At 42.4% G+C, this 17,740-nt stretch overlaps 1 protein-coding gene across 2 annotated transcripts in view; it reads right to left on the bottom strand.

Moving 5' to 3' along the window:
* tnrc6c2 (trinucleotide repeat containing adaptor 6C2) overlaps positions 1-15,568 on the bottom strand; it is a 42,140-nt gene extending 26,572 nt beyond the window's left edge. For both annotated transcript variants that reach the window (XM_019861961.1, XM_019861962.1), the window contains exons 1-3: positions 14,668-15,568; positions 5,809-5,909; positions 5,492-5,513 (exon numbers count right to left, since the gene is read on the bottom strand). In XM_019861961.1, the coding sequence (XP_019717520.1) occupies positions 5,492-5,513; positions 5,809-5,871 (85 nt within the window). In that variant the 5' untranslated portion in view covers positions 5,872-5,909; positions 14,668-15,568. The remainder of the gene's footprint in view (positions 1-5,491; positions 5,514-5,808; positions 5,910-14,667) is intronic.
* Positions 15,569-17,740: the final 2,172 nt, after the last annotated feature.

Raw genomic sequence — 17,740 nt, 5'->3', positions numbered from 1 at the left:
CACTATGACAATCTAAACCTTCACATCTTGAAAAGGCCTTTAAATTGAGGTTCAACCATTTCATACTTGAACTATTTCATGTGAACTTATACATATGCATGTCTATGGCAATGAGTTTTTAGACACACAGTGGGGGTGGGAGACTCTGACATCCCATCTGTCTGTATTAATAAAGTAAAAACTCCACCAACACACTCACACCGCATTAAGGCAAAAGCATTTTCACCCCTCACCCTTTCTATAAAAAAAAAAAAAAAAAAAGGCAGTTGCCATAGAGACCAATACTGTTGCCTCCTGCACCTCCATTTGCTTCTTGTGGCCTCATGTGACCTTCTCCCATGCCATGCCTCCTCCATCCTCTCCATCTAATTAGTGCCCTGCACCCCCAATCTTCACCTCCATCCCAGGACCGTGATTTCTCTCGATTGGGTCACGCTTGGTTACCTCTCCTTGGTATGGGGTATGAGAGCGAGGATGTTAAAACGCTTCTGCGGTTTGTGTACATGATAATCGCTACATTTGATAGTCGTCGAAAGAGTGAGCCAAAGCGTTTACACAATGTAGGAGTGCCACACCCCAAAAAACAACCCCCCCCCAAAAAAAAACTACATGTTACATTTATAAAACTAATTAAAACTATCGTGAAAATGCCCTTCGTTATTTATTGTCTTTGTCAACTAATATACATAAAAATTCGGGTTGATTTTAAATGTTTATTTCTGTACCTTACAGATGAAGGAAGTTCAAACAGTCATTTGGGGATTGTGGTTTACTTTATTACACAACACTTGGTGACTCTTTCGTCTTTTTATTTAGCAGTCAAATACTCTCAAGATACTTATGAAAACAAACTAAAACTAATACTAAAACTAAAATGAAACATTTTTGATCCAATAAAGCCTAATTAAAATTAAATTAATTAAAAAAAAAAACAAGACCTAACAAAATAAAAAGGATGATAAATATTCTCAAATTATAATAACCCCAGTCATTTGTAGCTTTGCCATGAAACATTACTATAAATTTTGAATGTTTTTTGTATTACAGTGGCACTCTCACAATATTGCTGCCTTTCCATTGCTAATCATGGTGTTTTGACTTTTAAAGAGGTATTTGTTTATCAGAAAAACAAGAAAGATATTAACGTTTTAGAAAACGAATAATGCACAACATTTGGAGATACAAGCTTTTCGCGATCAAGCTCCAGGAAAGCGGTTTATTGAAGGCCATGACGGTTTAAGGAATTGATCAGAAAAACGGTGCAACCTGTCTACCAAGGTTAATGTCATCCTAATAAAACTGGAAAACAAATAACAGATGGATGATATGAATCCAGTGATGCTTGCAAGGTGGAAACTAGAGGAATAATAAGTGTGTGGAGCACTGGTATTTGCTTCAAGCCTCTGAGGAGTGAGAAGCACACTCTTGATGCGAACAGACTGACAGCCTTTGAACCTTTTAAACTTGTATGCAAACATCTTGGCCTCCGGGCACGGTCAGAACTGTCATTCATAGGAGCTAAATCACATCTTATTAATAATCTGCCAGACTTTCGACATGGTGCGATGGAGGATGAGGCGAGAGAAGATGGGGGGGGTCCAGAGGCATAAAATGGCCTCTTTTTTTTTTTTTCAGCAGACTGAGAATGATTCCGCCGTATGAATAGACAAAGAGCAAGGCATTGTTTAGGTTTGTGTGGCCCTCTTGTTTCCTGTCGCACTGACCCCAGGCTCTCCCTTCATCTCTTGCTCCGCTCCGACACGCCACATGCATGCGGGATGAGTACACAGAAGAGGGAGAGAGGGGGCAGCGGGAAAACAATTATGCTTGGTCGTCATAAATCCAAGGGATGCAATTTGCGAGCGATTCACTATTAATTCTTTTGAGTGTTTATAAATGTGGCTAAGTGAAGAGAAGAGCGCTGCTGACGCTTAAATAAATTAGCTTCTAATTGGATTGTGATTCATGAAATTCCCTTGTTGTGTTGACGCAATTAATAGCATATGAAATTGCAAATTAATCCAAAACGGAAACATGCACTTCACTTGTGTTTATGTGGGTCTCTCACTTTGATAAACATTAATGGTCCTCTCACTGCATTAATTGTGTTTCTCCCAGAATGAAATGAAACAACAGGAAGTAACGGCAAGTGTTGAAAAGGAAGGGTTAAGATAGCAAATCATGCTGCAAACGTTCAATTGGCGTCTCTCAAGATGAATGTCATGGCAGAAGTACAATGCAGAATTGAAACAATACTTTGGGGGTAAATACAAAGTCATAGAAAAACTTCAATGATGAACTGGCATCGTGTTTTGACCTAAGTCGGTAGCTCAAAATAAATATGATGACCACAGAATAGGAAATAGACATTTTTTTGGCTGCTCAGTGAAATGTAGTAACGTTTACAAAAACTCAAGTGATGAAGTGAGTACGGTGGGAGGAGATGTGTTTATTTTTGCTGTTGTAACCTCCCCTGACAGGTTGATTTCTGCTAAGGCAATGATAAGATAAGATAAGGTAAGAAAACCTTTATTAGTCTCGCAATGGAGAAATTCCCAATTCACAGCGGCGAAGTTATGAAAGGAAGAAGCAGAACAAAATATAGGGGCTCCCGGAAAGGCACGATGAGCACACAATTCATATTTCTATATTCACACTTGTTTTTATACCTGTACAGATGTCAAGCATGTTATATTGTTTCTTAAAACAATTGTCCTTGAGGTAATAAAGGCTTAAGGATGGGGACATTTTGACCATGGAACAGATTAATCAAACATCCACTATGTGTTCCTTTGGTGTTTCAGAAGTGAAATGTGTGGTAGCAGCATAAACTGCAAATGCAGATTTTCTGAGTATACTGTAGATGGGGAATGTGACACATTACATCAAGGTTCTGCAGCAACTTCTTCAAATGTATTTTTTGCTTCGGTAATGCTTTTGCATGAATGCTATTCCCGGCAAGTTACGAGCATTCGATATGCCGCCACTGCTCAATTTTTTTCTGGTTTTGCAAATCCACGATGGAAGGATTTGCTTTCAACCACTCACTGTGGCAGCGAGGGAGGAGATAGTATATATATTTTTTAATACTTTATCTTTTAATATGTAGCACAAGGTTTGACAAACCTTGTGTTCTCCTGATTCTTATTCTCTATCTGTGCCAGCGTGCATTTGTCCAGGTTGGGGGCGATATGAAACAGACCGAGTTGATTGTGCTTGCAGTGGTGGTATTGAGAGATTGCGACGGAGCCGTGTGTCTGCATGGGCTGAATAATCAGGTAGGTAATGGGCGACCAGGACAAAGGAGGATGGAGGCCCTGTATCAGTGGTCTGTCTGTGTGTGCGTGTGCACGTGGCCGCGTGCATGGGGGTTGGAGACGGGCAGTGGGAGGCTGACTGCTGGATGAAGCCCTATGCTGGTGCGAAGCCTAATGGGGGGCAGAGAAGTTAATTCCACTGTGCTGGAGCTTTATCTCATTTTCATACATATGAACGCGTCGGGCCGAGATCGATTACCACAAACAAATTGAAATGCTTAGAGACCCAAAAGGCCTGCAGAGCGGTGAGCAGGAAAGACGGGATTGGGTGAATCTGTATGTGTCTATGAATTTCTGAATTTACCGATATGGATGGAAAGACACAAATCACCTTTGCATACTGATTGCTACCTTCCCACACACACACGCGCGCACACACACGTCTTATTATTCACCTCCACGCATGGAAGCAACTCATTCCAGTCGATAATGCTTTGCCTTCAAGAGAAGTGGCAGACATGAGGCTATGAGCACAATCACAGAGGTGGCTTATCGAGTGATTAGTCTCCGCAACAACCGCACTTTCTTTATTTTTCTCCTCAAAAACACACCCACTCACTTATCATGTTGCTTGCTATCTCATTAATGATCACGCAAACCCTTCAACAGGCAAACCTTCACTGAGTGCTGTTGGTCAAATTTAGTCAGTTCACTGCCCCCCCCCCCCTCCCAAGCTGCTTTCTACATTTGCTCTCTAGCTCCCCATCAACACTGAACCCCAGTCATGCATCTACACACAGCTTAGACTGTCCCTTGGGTGACCTTCAAGCCTTTTCAGTCTCAAACCTGAACATGGCACATTTGGTCTACATAGTAAACATTGATTGTGTGACTAGCAGGTCTAGTTCAAGCAATGGTCCGGAAGATTATAAGATACTGCATGTATAATAATTCAGTGCCAAGCATTTTGCCATTATCAACTGGTAGTTAAAAAAAAATACAATATATATATATATATAGAGAGAGAGAGAGAGAGAGAGAGAGATCGATATATCCAACAATTGTTATTGTTGGTATTCAACTGGAAGGACTCATAAAGCATTCCTCAAATTCATGCTTTTGAACAAGACCCCTTGAGGGGTCTTTATCCTTGGAGTCATCACCGCTTGCCGTCTTTGAGTAAACTATTTATTTGATTGGCTGAGTCGTGTTGTGTGGGAAGAGCTATAAAAAATGTGATTTGTCTGTTTGTTCCTTGTGCTCAAACATTCACTATGGCACAGAGCAGGTGAGCAGGAAGAACAGCTACGGTAAAGCGCCCCAAATATGAGCTTTTCTAATTATTGGCGTCAAAATAACGAAACAAGTCCTGATGAAAAGCACACGGGTCATGATCAGGGCTAGAGTCTGCCTATTGAGGACATGCATTAAGTCAAAAAAGCAATATGATTCAGGGCAAAGGAAAAAATATTCACAACTGTGCAAAACAGCTTCTCATTAGAAAACACGTAGCCTCAAAAAGAAAAAAAAAAGGCACTAATCTTTACTTTGTACTATTGATAACCATGGTGTGTTCATCCATTTTAACTTTCTTCTTCAGAATGATAAAACGGATTCCTGTCTTGTAATCCGAGAGCTCAAGATTTAAAAGCAAGAAAGTCTCATTAAAAACCCAAAAGACACCCACCCCCCCTTTAAATTAAAACCCAACACAAATAACTCGCCCATGTTTGCAATGCGATGTTTGCACTAAAATACCCGTACAAGACTCAGGGTAAGCGAGGACACTGTTTTTTTCAACCTCTGTCCTGAGGCATTACTCATAGCTCAACGCCTTTATTTCTCCATGCTTCTCCATTTTGCCTTCACCACTTCTCCAGGCCGCCCTTTGTAGCCACAACACACTGTGCTTTGACAGGATGCCTTCACACACTCCACTGCCTGCTGCTGCGGGCACAGCAGACGTCACCCTGCATTTCACTCTGCTGCGCTCTCTCTCTGTGTGTGTGTGTGTGTGTGTGTGTGTGTGTGTGTGTGTGTGTGTGTGTGTGTGTGTGTGTTTTGGAGACGTGGGGATTCGGAGCACAAAATGGTGCACGTGTGTACATGACGTCCGACGGGGTTGGGTAAGGACATCAAAGGCTATGTGTGTTTAATTTTGCAGCTTTATATGAAGCCATTACTGCCGATTATTAATACTGAGAAATAAAAAAATAAAGATGACTGGTACTCACCTTTGGGTTTCTGTTCAGCAGCCTGCAGGGGAGAGAGCAATGAAGTTTCTTGAAATAAATGCACCAAGAGGGGTGTTTCAGTTGCATTAGAGTGGAACAGATATGAAGCTGTCCCACCCATTGCAGCTACAGTATCTTACATTCCACACGCTGCAATAGAAAGGGATCTTCCCCAAAATGTTCCCACAATCTCAGGAGCATAACATTCTCTAAAACATGAGAAACGAAGAGCCAACTGAACCCCTTATTGACTGTTGTGTTTTTTGTGTAAGGAGATTTATCTATTAATAACTTCACCAGATGTGCAAGTGAATCACCTTCTTCTGAGCGATGACCTTCTTGATCTTTTCTTCTTGTTTTTTCTTTTTCTTTTCTTCCATCAAACGGTTCTCGTTCTTGTTTTTCTTGCTTCTCTCAGCTGTAAAACAACAGAACATTTTTTTTTTTTGTCAAAAACAGAATTCCACTCCAAGGCTTTGATTAACTTTGTTCTCTTTTTCCCTCAATTACAACGTACACAAAATAGACGCGTCATTGATCAGTGCATGCATTTCAAACGTGTTTGTGTAAACTGGAAGCCCCTTCCATTTGATTTACTTCCAGTCGCAGCAAGAGCGCACACCGTGTCTGGGAAAAGGTTTCCATCAACAACATTCCCTTCATATGTAAATTGCGCTTGACATGTCTAAAGGAACATTTTTCCTCTCAGTCAAAAAGTATAATAGAGCCACAAAACAAAACAAGGAAGCGATTGAAGGGCGAAAAAGTGACAACACAACATGAATTAGGAAGACAGATGACGACAGTAAACAGCTGAAATAAAAATCATTGTGGAAGAGGAATTCACATAAGAAGCAAGATGTTCGAGTTTTGCGAGCTCTCCAAGCAGGACAGTGCGAACATCAACAAAGTGACAGAATGATACACACAATGTTGGTTGCGTGAGTCAAACTTGCTGCATAGATTGCCCGAAGGCCAGAATGTGTTGTGTTTCCTTAGTGACAGTGCTGGAAACTATTGGAAGTATGAACTGGGTCTTAAGGATGGCGCCTGTGCATGCTTGTCGATGTCTGGATGTTTGTGCACTTGGTCTTAATGAGCTTAGGACATAGGAATAATTTGTGATATCAAACTGATGATACACCGTGCCGTGAAATCAATCATCATCATGTGAGAGTCACATGATACCACCTTTGGGAGTGCTTATGAATTCATCCTATCCAATGAGCGACTTAACAGAGGGGAACATCACAAACAGCCTCACAGGTCTACTACACTAACAACATTTTGGGGCAAAGCGTGGCTCAAAATGTACTCATTCTTCTAAAGCCTAACGCAACAGAACTGAAACCACAACAATCGCGTTAGTGATTGATGCAATCAGCCAAGTCAGCTTAAAATTATGCACGGCACGAGGGTGAATCCCAGTAGAGGTAGCATCAACTTACTTGTGCCAGCAGGAGATGCTGAATAGCACGTAGCACAGTTCAAAGGTCAGACTAATCTCTGGGAGACGCGTCAATAGCAAATTAGCAATGCTAATACCAGCAGATGTGGCCCTGACCACAATGCAAGCTTCAAAGGGGGCAAACAAGGTCAACTTTACAATATTAGGTGCAACTGAACATTGCATTGTCAACCTCATGTTTGTGGATTATAAAGAAATACTTTAGAGTAAAATGTTGGGACCTGAGAATGGATGGAAACACAGAAAAGAAAAAAAAATTACGATGGCTTTGTTTACTTATTCCAAGAAGTGGCAGTAATTACAGCTTGGTGAATATTGACTGCTCTTCCTCATTTGAATCTGCTGGGGATTCTTTCCACATCCTGGTTGGCCTATTCCAACATGACCACATCCATGCTGTCAATCACAGTTTCACCAACTCTTTATCTGTCCAATCACTTGATGTTAAATGAGAACCCTACTTGAGATACAGCTTTTCATTCTGCTGTTTGTGCAAAACAAATTTTACTGCGCGTGTGAGGGAAACTGCCGGACTTTATTGCGGGTGTTTTTCTTTTAAATGTGACAGCAGGGACAGTTGGGTTTTTTAGCTGACAGAGTAAATGCCAGGCGAGGCTACCTCACATATCCTTACCTGTCTCGCTGCCTCGCTCTCAGCACTGCTGACACAAGCATCTAATCAGTGGTGACCCAGTATTTCACACTTTGAATCTAACAAACTGAACACAAATAAAGTGCAACCTCTGAAGTTTGAAGCCAAAGGTCAACCTCTGACTTATTTCAATATTTTGAAACAATGGAAAGTGGAAATCCGAATAATCAGTTTCAGACTCAAAAGAAATGAACTTCGCATAAAGTCTGGTGTTTATACTCGTTTTTCTCCTCTGATGTTCCCAAAAAGCTCAATAAACAGGGTTCTCCACTGACGCAGAGACTACATGTGCGCTGCTATTCATGACACCGTTACCTCTTAGTTGAGTCGGTGTTGGAAGGGGGAAAAAACCTCACAAAAAGCCAAAGAAAAATGAAAACCAGTACCCAGAATTCATCCTTGGATCCTTGCTGAGATTTTGCATGACATGATTTATGATAGCTGAACATTGACCTCAAATACATAATATTTGGGTTTTACGTAGATTTGTACGGTCTCAGGGGAATTTGTATTTTGAATTCCCCTTGCATGCCTACGGCCATAGATTCTTGTGACTGTGGTTCCATCGAACCAAATAGAATAAATGGGCATCATGTAAGTAGGTGGCGCAGTTGTGGTGAACACAGTACGGTAAGGAGAGCAGTCTATTGAGAATGATGAAGCCACAGTCATACAAGCTTGACATAGAGAGACGGCAGAGAGGCGGTGTGTCTGGTGCCATTCTGTCAGGGAATCTGGGGAAAGGGAGGGAGGGGTGGAGAAACAGAGGTGGGTGGATGAGAGGAAGGAGGAAAAAAAAACAGGCGGTGGATGAAAGCAGAAACAGAACAACACCAATTAAGAACGACATGCCGCCGGAGAACCAGACAGGGCGAAAAAGGGGAACCGAGGCTGGAAGTGGTAAAGACAGAAAAGAGAATCCTCACTGGATATACAGTGAAGAGAAAGAAAAAAAGTGAAGCAAGCATGATGGAGGCTGGCAGACAAGGGGAGAGAATGAGAGAAGAGGCGGGGGTGGGAAGCACAAAAATAACCATGTGCCTTGATTACTAATATCCATCGGACGGCGGTAGGAAGAGTGAGAAAGTGCACAGTCGAGAGAAACCGAAAGACCTGCGCTGCTTTCGACAAAGACAAATGAAAAGGGCAAAGATGCTGCAGGGAAGACACAAAAGCTTGATGCGTTTTGAACGGCGCCAATCGCAAAGCAGGGAGGTAACGACGACAGAGGAGTGAAGCAATATAATCCACCATTACTACATGACGTGGGAAACTTGGTAGCCACCACTGTTAGCATTTAGCAAATCCAGACATTCATGTAGTATAATACTGGTGAAGTTTAAAGTTAAGAGCATTCTTTTCATTCCTATAGCAAACCGGTTAAATGACTCGATTTGTTCCAGGCTTGAACTGTAGATACGGTATCATTTTGAGATGTTCCCCTTGACTGACACTCTCTGGAGCAATGTGCTAGTGTGACCTGTCAACTCGGCGTGATGATCGCCGTGTGGGAAAAGCAAGGCTGTAAATTCAACAAGCAAGGCTTCTGCTGTTGTTGTTTGTGAGCATTCTGCACACAGAAGCTTCGCCTGAACCAGGTGGGTCAAAGTATAAAACGTGCTTTATTGCCACAACGCTGGACTTGATCAATGGATGCTGGAATTTGCTGACATGGCTGAAGGCGGGCGGATAGTTCATGAGGGAGAGGATAAAGTCCAACACTGAGGGAGAGAGGGAGCGTTGGTGCTATAAATAATTGTTTTGAGGTTTGCACTCGGGCGTCTTTGCTGGGGAAGCAGCCAAGTTGACATTAAACTTTAACACGGCAGCAGCTCATCAAGTGAGAAAACATCACGAGACCGAGCAGGATGACTGCTGCCGCTGCTAAATCTGACTAAATTCGAGGTGTCAAGCCATTTTACACGTTGGGCCTTTCGGATTGATTTGTGTGTAGAGGATTTGGCATGTAGAGCACAGTCCGCACTCTTGTCTACAAGATGCATGGTGAAGTCAAGAATAACTTACAAGTGAAAAAAATTGTTTGACTATGTAAAAAGTATTGAGCAGTTAATGTATTCATTCTTGCTTTTTAAATAAAATGAGAGCCGGGTGGAACAATTCCTGAAAGCTCTGAAGTGTTGTTTTGATGTCAGCGCTGCATTGAGCCGTCTGCAGAATAATGCTGGCCGCAGGAGTTGTGCCAAAGCATAAGATGTCGCTTGACTTCAGCCAACAGGCTCATTGACACTGAAGCAGTACTGCACAATATTTGCCCTCGATTGCTTTACATCGCTTCACGTGCATGGATTTATTATTCATTCACATTCAATGGGTATGTTTTATGATCTGCACTTTGTTCCAATCAAACACAAAATTGTTTATAGTGTGTAAAACATTTTGTGCATCAATTAACTCACAACAAAAGGCCGAATGTAGCGGGAAATTGTCACAATAACTAAATCAAAATTTGACAAACACAAACTGGATGCACGGCAAGACAAATGAGATAATCAGCTGAGGAAGACTTATCAAGGTTACTTTGACACAGCAAAATGTCAACTATCTGACAAGTCTCAAGTTGACAACAATGTGAGCAATAATAACGAGCCTAAACAAATGGACAGAAGAGATTACATTCATGTGACAAAAACATGCCAATTGATTTGAGCTGACCGTATAATTGGAAATTTATTGTTTTGTTGGACAACACTCACTGTAAAATGAACAAACACTCACTGTAAAATGAACAAACAATTGGAGGGTGACCTTTGGGTTACATTTAGGCTTTACACGATCAGGATTTTGGCAAATACGGTGCCCCTGGTGAGTTAAGTATCAAACATATCAATCGTTTAAAGTTTGGGGATCGATCTTTGCACCAAGGGACACCGACAGCTCACACATTACCGATCCCCACCTCACTCCAGCAGGTGTAATAGCGATCTTGTCACTCTGAGCTGTTTTCGTTGTTTTTTGTGTGTATTTTTGCTTGCAAACTCTACCCAATATTGGGCAAAACCTCCTGTATGTACAGTCATTAGGATATTCAGAGTTGAACATTATGCTCTGGAAAGACATCGACAGGAAGCGAACGCAAACTGCAGCAATTATTTTCGTTGGGATGGTGATCAAAGTCCGACCATCCATGAGAGAGATCAGCCGATACCCCACCGCCCCCCACCCACCTACACCCGTGGTTCCTTCGACCAGGCCAAAGATTGTTAAGCATAGGCAAAAATGCAAGCGAGCACAGAGATATGCAGTCATTGGTGATCTTTTTTTTTTTTTCTGTGATCTACCCCAAAAATCCTGATTGTGTTAAAGTCTGATCTACAACCATGCATTTTCAGTTCACTGCACTGATATTGGGGGGAAAAAACAAAAAAAAAAAACAACACAAAGCTAGGACCTAAGAGCCTCAATTCTAATCCCAGTACAAGAACAGGTGGCGCATGCTAGTGCTATTTACATGGCCTTAACTGAGAGCTCTGAATGTGCTGTGGGGCTCAAGCCCTGTTACATCATGAGCAAGGCTGTCTAATGTTAGTTTGGGTATGAAGACTGGAACATTTAAATTGGATGTCCCGCATATTCCCCATCAGGCTTCTTCCATGTAATGCCATGCTCCTTCCCACAGTGTCTCCAATTAGCCAACACGAAAGCGAGGGAGGGAACAGGGCCCCAAATAAAGCTCTGCACAGTGAACATTCCCCTGGAGTCGTGCCAAGACTCACAAGCATCAGCTCGCCAGGTCCCAGCTGCCCCCGCCTCACCCCACTCCATCTCCCAGCTTCAATGCTGACCTGGCTTACCCCTGGTGGGCCCCTTAAGCCCTGCCCCTTCTATTGGCACATACGCTGGGGAAGGAGGCATAAAACAGGCAAGCAACAAAACAAAAATATTTAAACCCGCCAATAAGGAAAAAAAGTTATGTTCGGGTTTCGCCGTCAATACAATGTGATTACAAGGCAAAATCGGAATGGACATCTGACTGCATTTCGATGATTGAATATGAGGGTAATTAATCTGTTCAGGGTTATTTTTAGAAATAATCTGAAAGCATTGAGGGAATTGTTCTGAGTATCCTGATCTCATGTTTTGATGACAATGAGCAGAATTTGCCACAGCAGATTTCTGTCTAACTAATCCATAGGTGACATCCTGGTGTTCTTCAGTAGACACCATGCAGAATTCCTGGTTTTCCTTCTTACATGAATTTCCTTTTTCACTGTTACTGCTGAGAACAACCTCGTCCACAAATACCCCTAATTTATAACAATGCCTACATCAAATTCAACAGACAGGCATCTAATTATTCTGCTCCCCTGCACTTTAAAATAGCCATTCACAGTCTAGAGGACGAGGTTAATGGCTTTTGACAGCCACAAATTGAACCCAGCTGATTCCGCTGTCAATGCCCCCCCAGACTGGAGCAGTGCCCCGTGGTGGTGTTAAGCATGTTATCTATCAGTTCTGTGCCAGTTGTTTGAAAGGCTTCATAATAATGGGCTCGGTAACCACCGCGGTCAGGCCTGGGATAAGATCAATGACAGGGGGGGCTCGGCGATATAAGCCACTTTTCTGAAGCAGGACTAAGTGGGACTTATTGGAGCAAACAGATATGTTTGAAAGCACTTTTTGTTCGTTGGAACTTGGAGCCTCTTGGGAAATTGGCTAACGTAAGAGTTGTGGGATTGTTCAACACAGAACAATAAAGTCTTCTACAGCTTCCGGCTTTGTGATGGGTACAAGCCAAGGAGAGCAACCTGAAGACTCGACGGGGTGCAGTGTATTATCAGGAAAAGGTCAGACATTAGAAAACAAACCTTGAGTATTATTTGCAGCAAATTACCCAGATGTGGTACACCTTGAGTATTATTTGCAGCAAATTACCCAGATGTGCACTGATACGACACAGCAGAGGGAATGGGTTTGTCCTTGAGGTAGTGACAATATGTCCAAACAGCCTTCAGCACGAGAGTGCTGCCAAGAAAAAATAAAAAAAAAAAGAAAAAAATGTTTATTCTAATGTTCTCCTGCTGTAGAGAGGACAAACTAACAAAAAGCTTTTTCTACGATATAGGGCACTTTATCAGAGAATTCACCTGATAGAAATTAAGCCTCAGCTGAGCACACAGTGACTACTAGTGTTGGCGGGAATACTCCATTTCATTCCTAGGTCCCCAAAACTCAATGACAGTAACTTAAGATGGTTTGATTCCACTCATGATGGATGATAGCTATGACGACAAAATGCTCTGCAACCAACTTCTCAGTTTCAAAATGATTGGCAAGAACATCGTCACTCCGTCGTGCGTAATATTGCTTAATTATTGTTTATTTATTTATGTTCATTCATTAACCAATAGCAGAACACAACAATGTTAAAAAAATCAGAAAACGAAATGACGTGAAAAATTAACTTTCATGCAATTTTTAAAAATCCATTTATCCCATTAATTTTGGGAATACTTAAAAGGACAATCTATTCAAAATATATTCAACAGCTAGAGCTACCTAGTACACGACGCTGCCAATGGATGAGATACATTCACGCAGACGTCTGCTTTTGCAAAACTCGTCCAGACAGCATTATCAACAACACAGAGGAAATGGAGTCCAGAACATTTAATGCAATAAGTGTATGTCAGATTTTGGCATGGCAATAGCGTACTACATATTTACGGAGAGAATGTCACGTTTTTGCACCACTCAATCTCATCAAGAATGACATAAAAAAGGGCGGACTGGCACACCATAACGATCCTTAGGCATTCACAGCCACTAAATTTGAACTGCAGTCATTAATCAAAAAGGTAGAAGGATTTTATCCACCTGGGCGGCTCGCTCAAGTCGATGTTACGTATGCTTGGAAGCCCGACTGTGAGGGACTTACAGCAGACTCCCTCTTCTTAACAAGCGTAAACTTCATCTCCTCCCCCTATTCTCTAGTTTATGGACAGCAGAGGGCCCCTGCAAAATCTTTTCACAGGGACTCTTTTATTTGCTATACGTCAGCCTTTGGGAGAGACTGGTGGTGTCTAGGAAGGAGGACACTTGACCCTCTGGAAAAAAAAAAAAAAAATGCGTGCGCGTCTGTGAGCCAGCTGGGTGTTTAGAGGCATGCGGGAGGCACCTCATGACCTGATTAGCAACCGCAGGGCATTAACCAACTGCCGGGACCTTGAGTTTGGCCCAAAAAAATGCTTGCACACACCAATAAAACAGCACTGAGCTGGAAGCAACGCATTCCATCTCGACACATGTATATGTTCTCGCACCAATTTTCTCATTTCAATTCAGCACTGGTGTGTGACGATAGAGATAAGACAGTTCTGACAGAAGACGACAGAGGGAGGGGATGAAGGGGGTTGAAATTGAACAGGAAATTATGTACTTCAATTAAGACACGCCAAAGAGATATTAAAAGCTGTACTTGGGCGCCTGGGGATGCAGGAAGGGGGGGGGGGGCAATGCAATGGAAGGCGACAGTTCAATTAGTATCGGGAGTACAGGTGGAGGAACAGAGAATGGGCGGCGGGATGGTTATGTTTAATAATGTACTTGGAATTAGTGTAGGGGAATGTACAAGATACATGATGTACCACAGCGATATGAACCACAAGCAGATTGCACAATTTTAAAAAGGAATTTTTCTTTAAATACAAAGGCTGCGATCATGCTATTGCATTCCCATAAAAGCATGTAACCCTTTGTGCAAATCCAAGTAATGCAATACCTCTTTGGCTATGTGAAAGAAACTATTCACATGTGCAGTGTTCTCAGTCCCTCTCCACCAATCACAGAAGAGCTGTGATGTAACGCTTAAGTTTCACGTCCAATAACCCAGTATAAAGACTTACAATGCATTGAATGAAGTGTATCTGATCATAATCCTACAACTGTAATTTAGCATCACACCGTTTATTATTTCTACTGGAATCCCCATTGAAACCAATACATTTATATTCGCAGGAGCACAAACTCGAGAGTTGATAATTATGAGGACTTTTAAAAAATGACGGGGAGAGAGAGAGGTGATGAAAATACACTCACCTTGCGTTAAGCACGGCTTTGTCAGCTTGTAATCAATCCCCGGCGTCCTCTCCAAAGTTACCCGTAAAGCGATGGAGCAGATTCAGTCAAGACTTGGCAGCTTCGCCGGCGGCCGCCGGAGCAGCTTGGTGACAGTTGAACGAGGTATACAACGCCCCCTCCTCGGCCACAGATACAAAATCACTGTTTTGTAATGTGTCGTTTGGGAGAAACATTGGAAAAAATGCTGCAAAAATAACGCTAAAACGCCATATGCGATCTCGTATAAGGGGCGGGGAGGGGGACTACGCGAAGGCAACAACAAAAACAAACGATACGAATAAGAATGACCTTGTAAGACGCAGCTAAATTGTTGTCGACAACATTAGCCGGTAGAAGTTGAGCCGCACTGAAAAAAAAAAAAAGAAATGAAAATGGAATGGCGCAGTTTTTTTTTTGTCCGAGCTTGCCGACAGCCGTCCGAAAGCCAGCCGGCCAACTTGGTTTTAAAGTGCACAAAAAAAATAACTGTTGTGTCTAGGTGACCAGCGGGACGACTTGTAACGCGCCAGCTACCGCGAATGCAAAGTGGGAAGCGACTCCGAGAAAATACATTCTGCGAGGGTCCTGACAGCGCAGAGCACGGCCGTGGTAGGCGGATCAGTGAGCTTTCGGCGTCAGTGGTCTCGCAGCCATTTTGTTGAGACTAGCAAACACCGCAGTCGCTTCTCTCCTCCTCCCCTGGAGAGCAGCCAGACCAGGAAGCGGCTCCAGAAACGTCACTCAAGGCCAGCCAATCGGAAGATGCGACGAAATTCCGCCCTCCGCCTACAAAGCAGACGCCAAGCAGCGTTTTGATGCACTTGTTGTGCATATCGACATATACATTTAATGTAGAGGGACAATACCAGTAACACTACAGTACATCCCGACTGTCTAGTGTGCTCTTTCCTTTAATTATTTTTTTTGTGGAAACCAAACAAGAGAAATAATAAAACCTTAATCCGTTCATCCATTTTTCATATACCTGAAGTCACATTTATTCAAATCATTCTCAAATGCTACGAGTAATAAGGTGCGTTTACTCCCGTTATTTTACTTAAGAGCATTTGACTAGTGCATGTGAGAGCAAATCCTGCATTATGTGTGTGAGAGAGTGTTTGACTAATGTGTGTGAGAGCCTTTGAGTATTGTATGCACGAGCACATTTCAGTAGTTTGTATAAGAGCTTTTAAGTAGAGTTAGAGCTAATCCTGGATTATGTCCTGAACGTCCCCTTCATTCATCTGCACAGTCAATCTCACATTTATTTTCATTTGCATGAAATGGTGGCAAGGCGTCAAAGCTTAGATAAAAATAATACCAATGAAATATTGGCTTGTATTTCATCAGATACAGTCAAACCTGTTATATTTTCTGAGATACTTCTCACGTTATGAAAATTCCATATCTTAGTGCGAACACTAGTTTTACACCTAGCGTCTTTGTTGTCTTGATTATCCCTCATTTATCATCACAACAAACTGTAAGGCAAGAAAAATGAATCCAGGGCAGTTCAAGATGCCAACTCCATTCTTCAGGAGATGATTCTGTTTTGGTTAGCAACTGAGTTCTTGGTGATTTATTTATGAAGAATAGCGTCTAGGAAATGAGACTTATTACCAATTTCGTTTTCGAATAAGAAAAGTGTCTGTTTGAGGGAGGCACTTGGAGACTCATTACGGATGACCACTTTTGGGGCGTTTCTTGTGAAACTATTCTAAATAGCAGCAGGTTGGCTGTTTCATCCAGAACTAAGCTTATCGGATTCAACCACTTTTTCACACAGTTCCTCTACCCAAACCGACCTTTGTCAAGAAGGTCTTGATCAGGTGCTGTACAGAGACACGGGGCCATAATTCCTGCCTATTTACAACATGATGGATGAGGTCGCCCTTCTGCCCCCACAATCGCATCTGCACACATCCTTTAAAAAGAAAACGCGGCCCCTGTCCATTCTCTACGCTCCTTTCTCATGGAAATGAATTCTCGGCGTACAGACTACGCGCACACACAGACACACAGAGTGCAGTGGGAACAGGTCAAGACTCCACATTACAAAGGGGATGGCTGACCAGTGAGAACTTGCTTAGAAATGCTGAAGGCTCCTACACATCACTCGTAGAGACTACTAATGAGAAAGCTAGGGGCCCTGGCCAAAAGTTTTTTTTCTTCTACATTTCAGGGCAAGATGCCCAAAGCTTTTGAGACCGAAAGCGCCATTAGAATGGAGAAAGCAGATGTTCCACGCTCGGGGTTAAGAAGGGTGAGAGCAGAGTGGAATGTCATCGGGAGGGGGTGGGGGGGGGGGCGCCTTGAGGCACATTTAGTACAGGGTGGATTGTGAACTATGTCAGTTAGTGCAGGAGTTTATTTTGGGGCTTGTACAAACCACTTAAATACAGTGTCATGTGAGTAAGCTCTCAGAAGCACTTGAAAGTCGCAAGCGTCATTGAGCAATGCATTACATGGTGAGTGCACTAGTACCTTGATTAATTGTTTTTTTACATCACCTTCCCGTGACTCAGTGAGCGAAGATGGAAGACACTTGGAAAAACAATTCCTGGGAATCGATTATAATATAGGAAGCCCAATTCCAATCAAGTTGGGACATGTGTCATATGTAAATAAAAATACAATATAATGATTCACCGATCATTTTCAAACTATATTCAATTGGGTATACCACAAAGACAAGATATTTAATGTTCAATCTTATCAACTCGATTGTGCTTTTTGCTCTTGGGGACGGTGTGCCTGTTTCAGGATGTACATCGCGTTCCCCCATTCTCTTTCCATCTAATCCCATTTATTCATTTATGTGACTCCCGAATGTTTCTTTGACTCCTCCAGTTTGGCTAACTGCTTTCACATTTAGGCAGCTGCTGACAGAGGCAAGCCAATGGGAAAAGATCTGCCAGCCAATCTGATAAGAGAAAACAGACACAAGTTGCAGCAGAAGCAATCGTTCACGTCTTCCGCTCTCAGACAAAGACCTTGCTCTGTTTTCTTCAAGATTGCCCTCCCGTCCTTTCTTTTTATTCCAAGTCAGCCG

This window comes from Hippocampus comes, unplaced genomic scaffold (genome assembly GCF_001891065.2).
Source record: "Hippocampus comes isolate QL1 unplaced genomic scaffold, H_comes_QL1_v1.1 scaffold7, whole genome shotgun sequence".
NCBI classification, from domain to species: Eukaryota; Metazoa; Chordata; class Actinopteri; order Syngnathiformes; family Syngnathidae; genus Hippocampus; species Hippocampus comes.
This window is presented reverse-complemented; position numbering and strand designations above follow the sequence as displayed.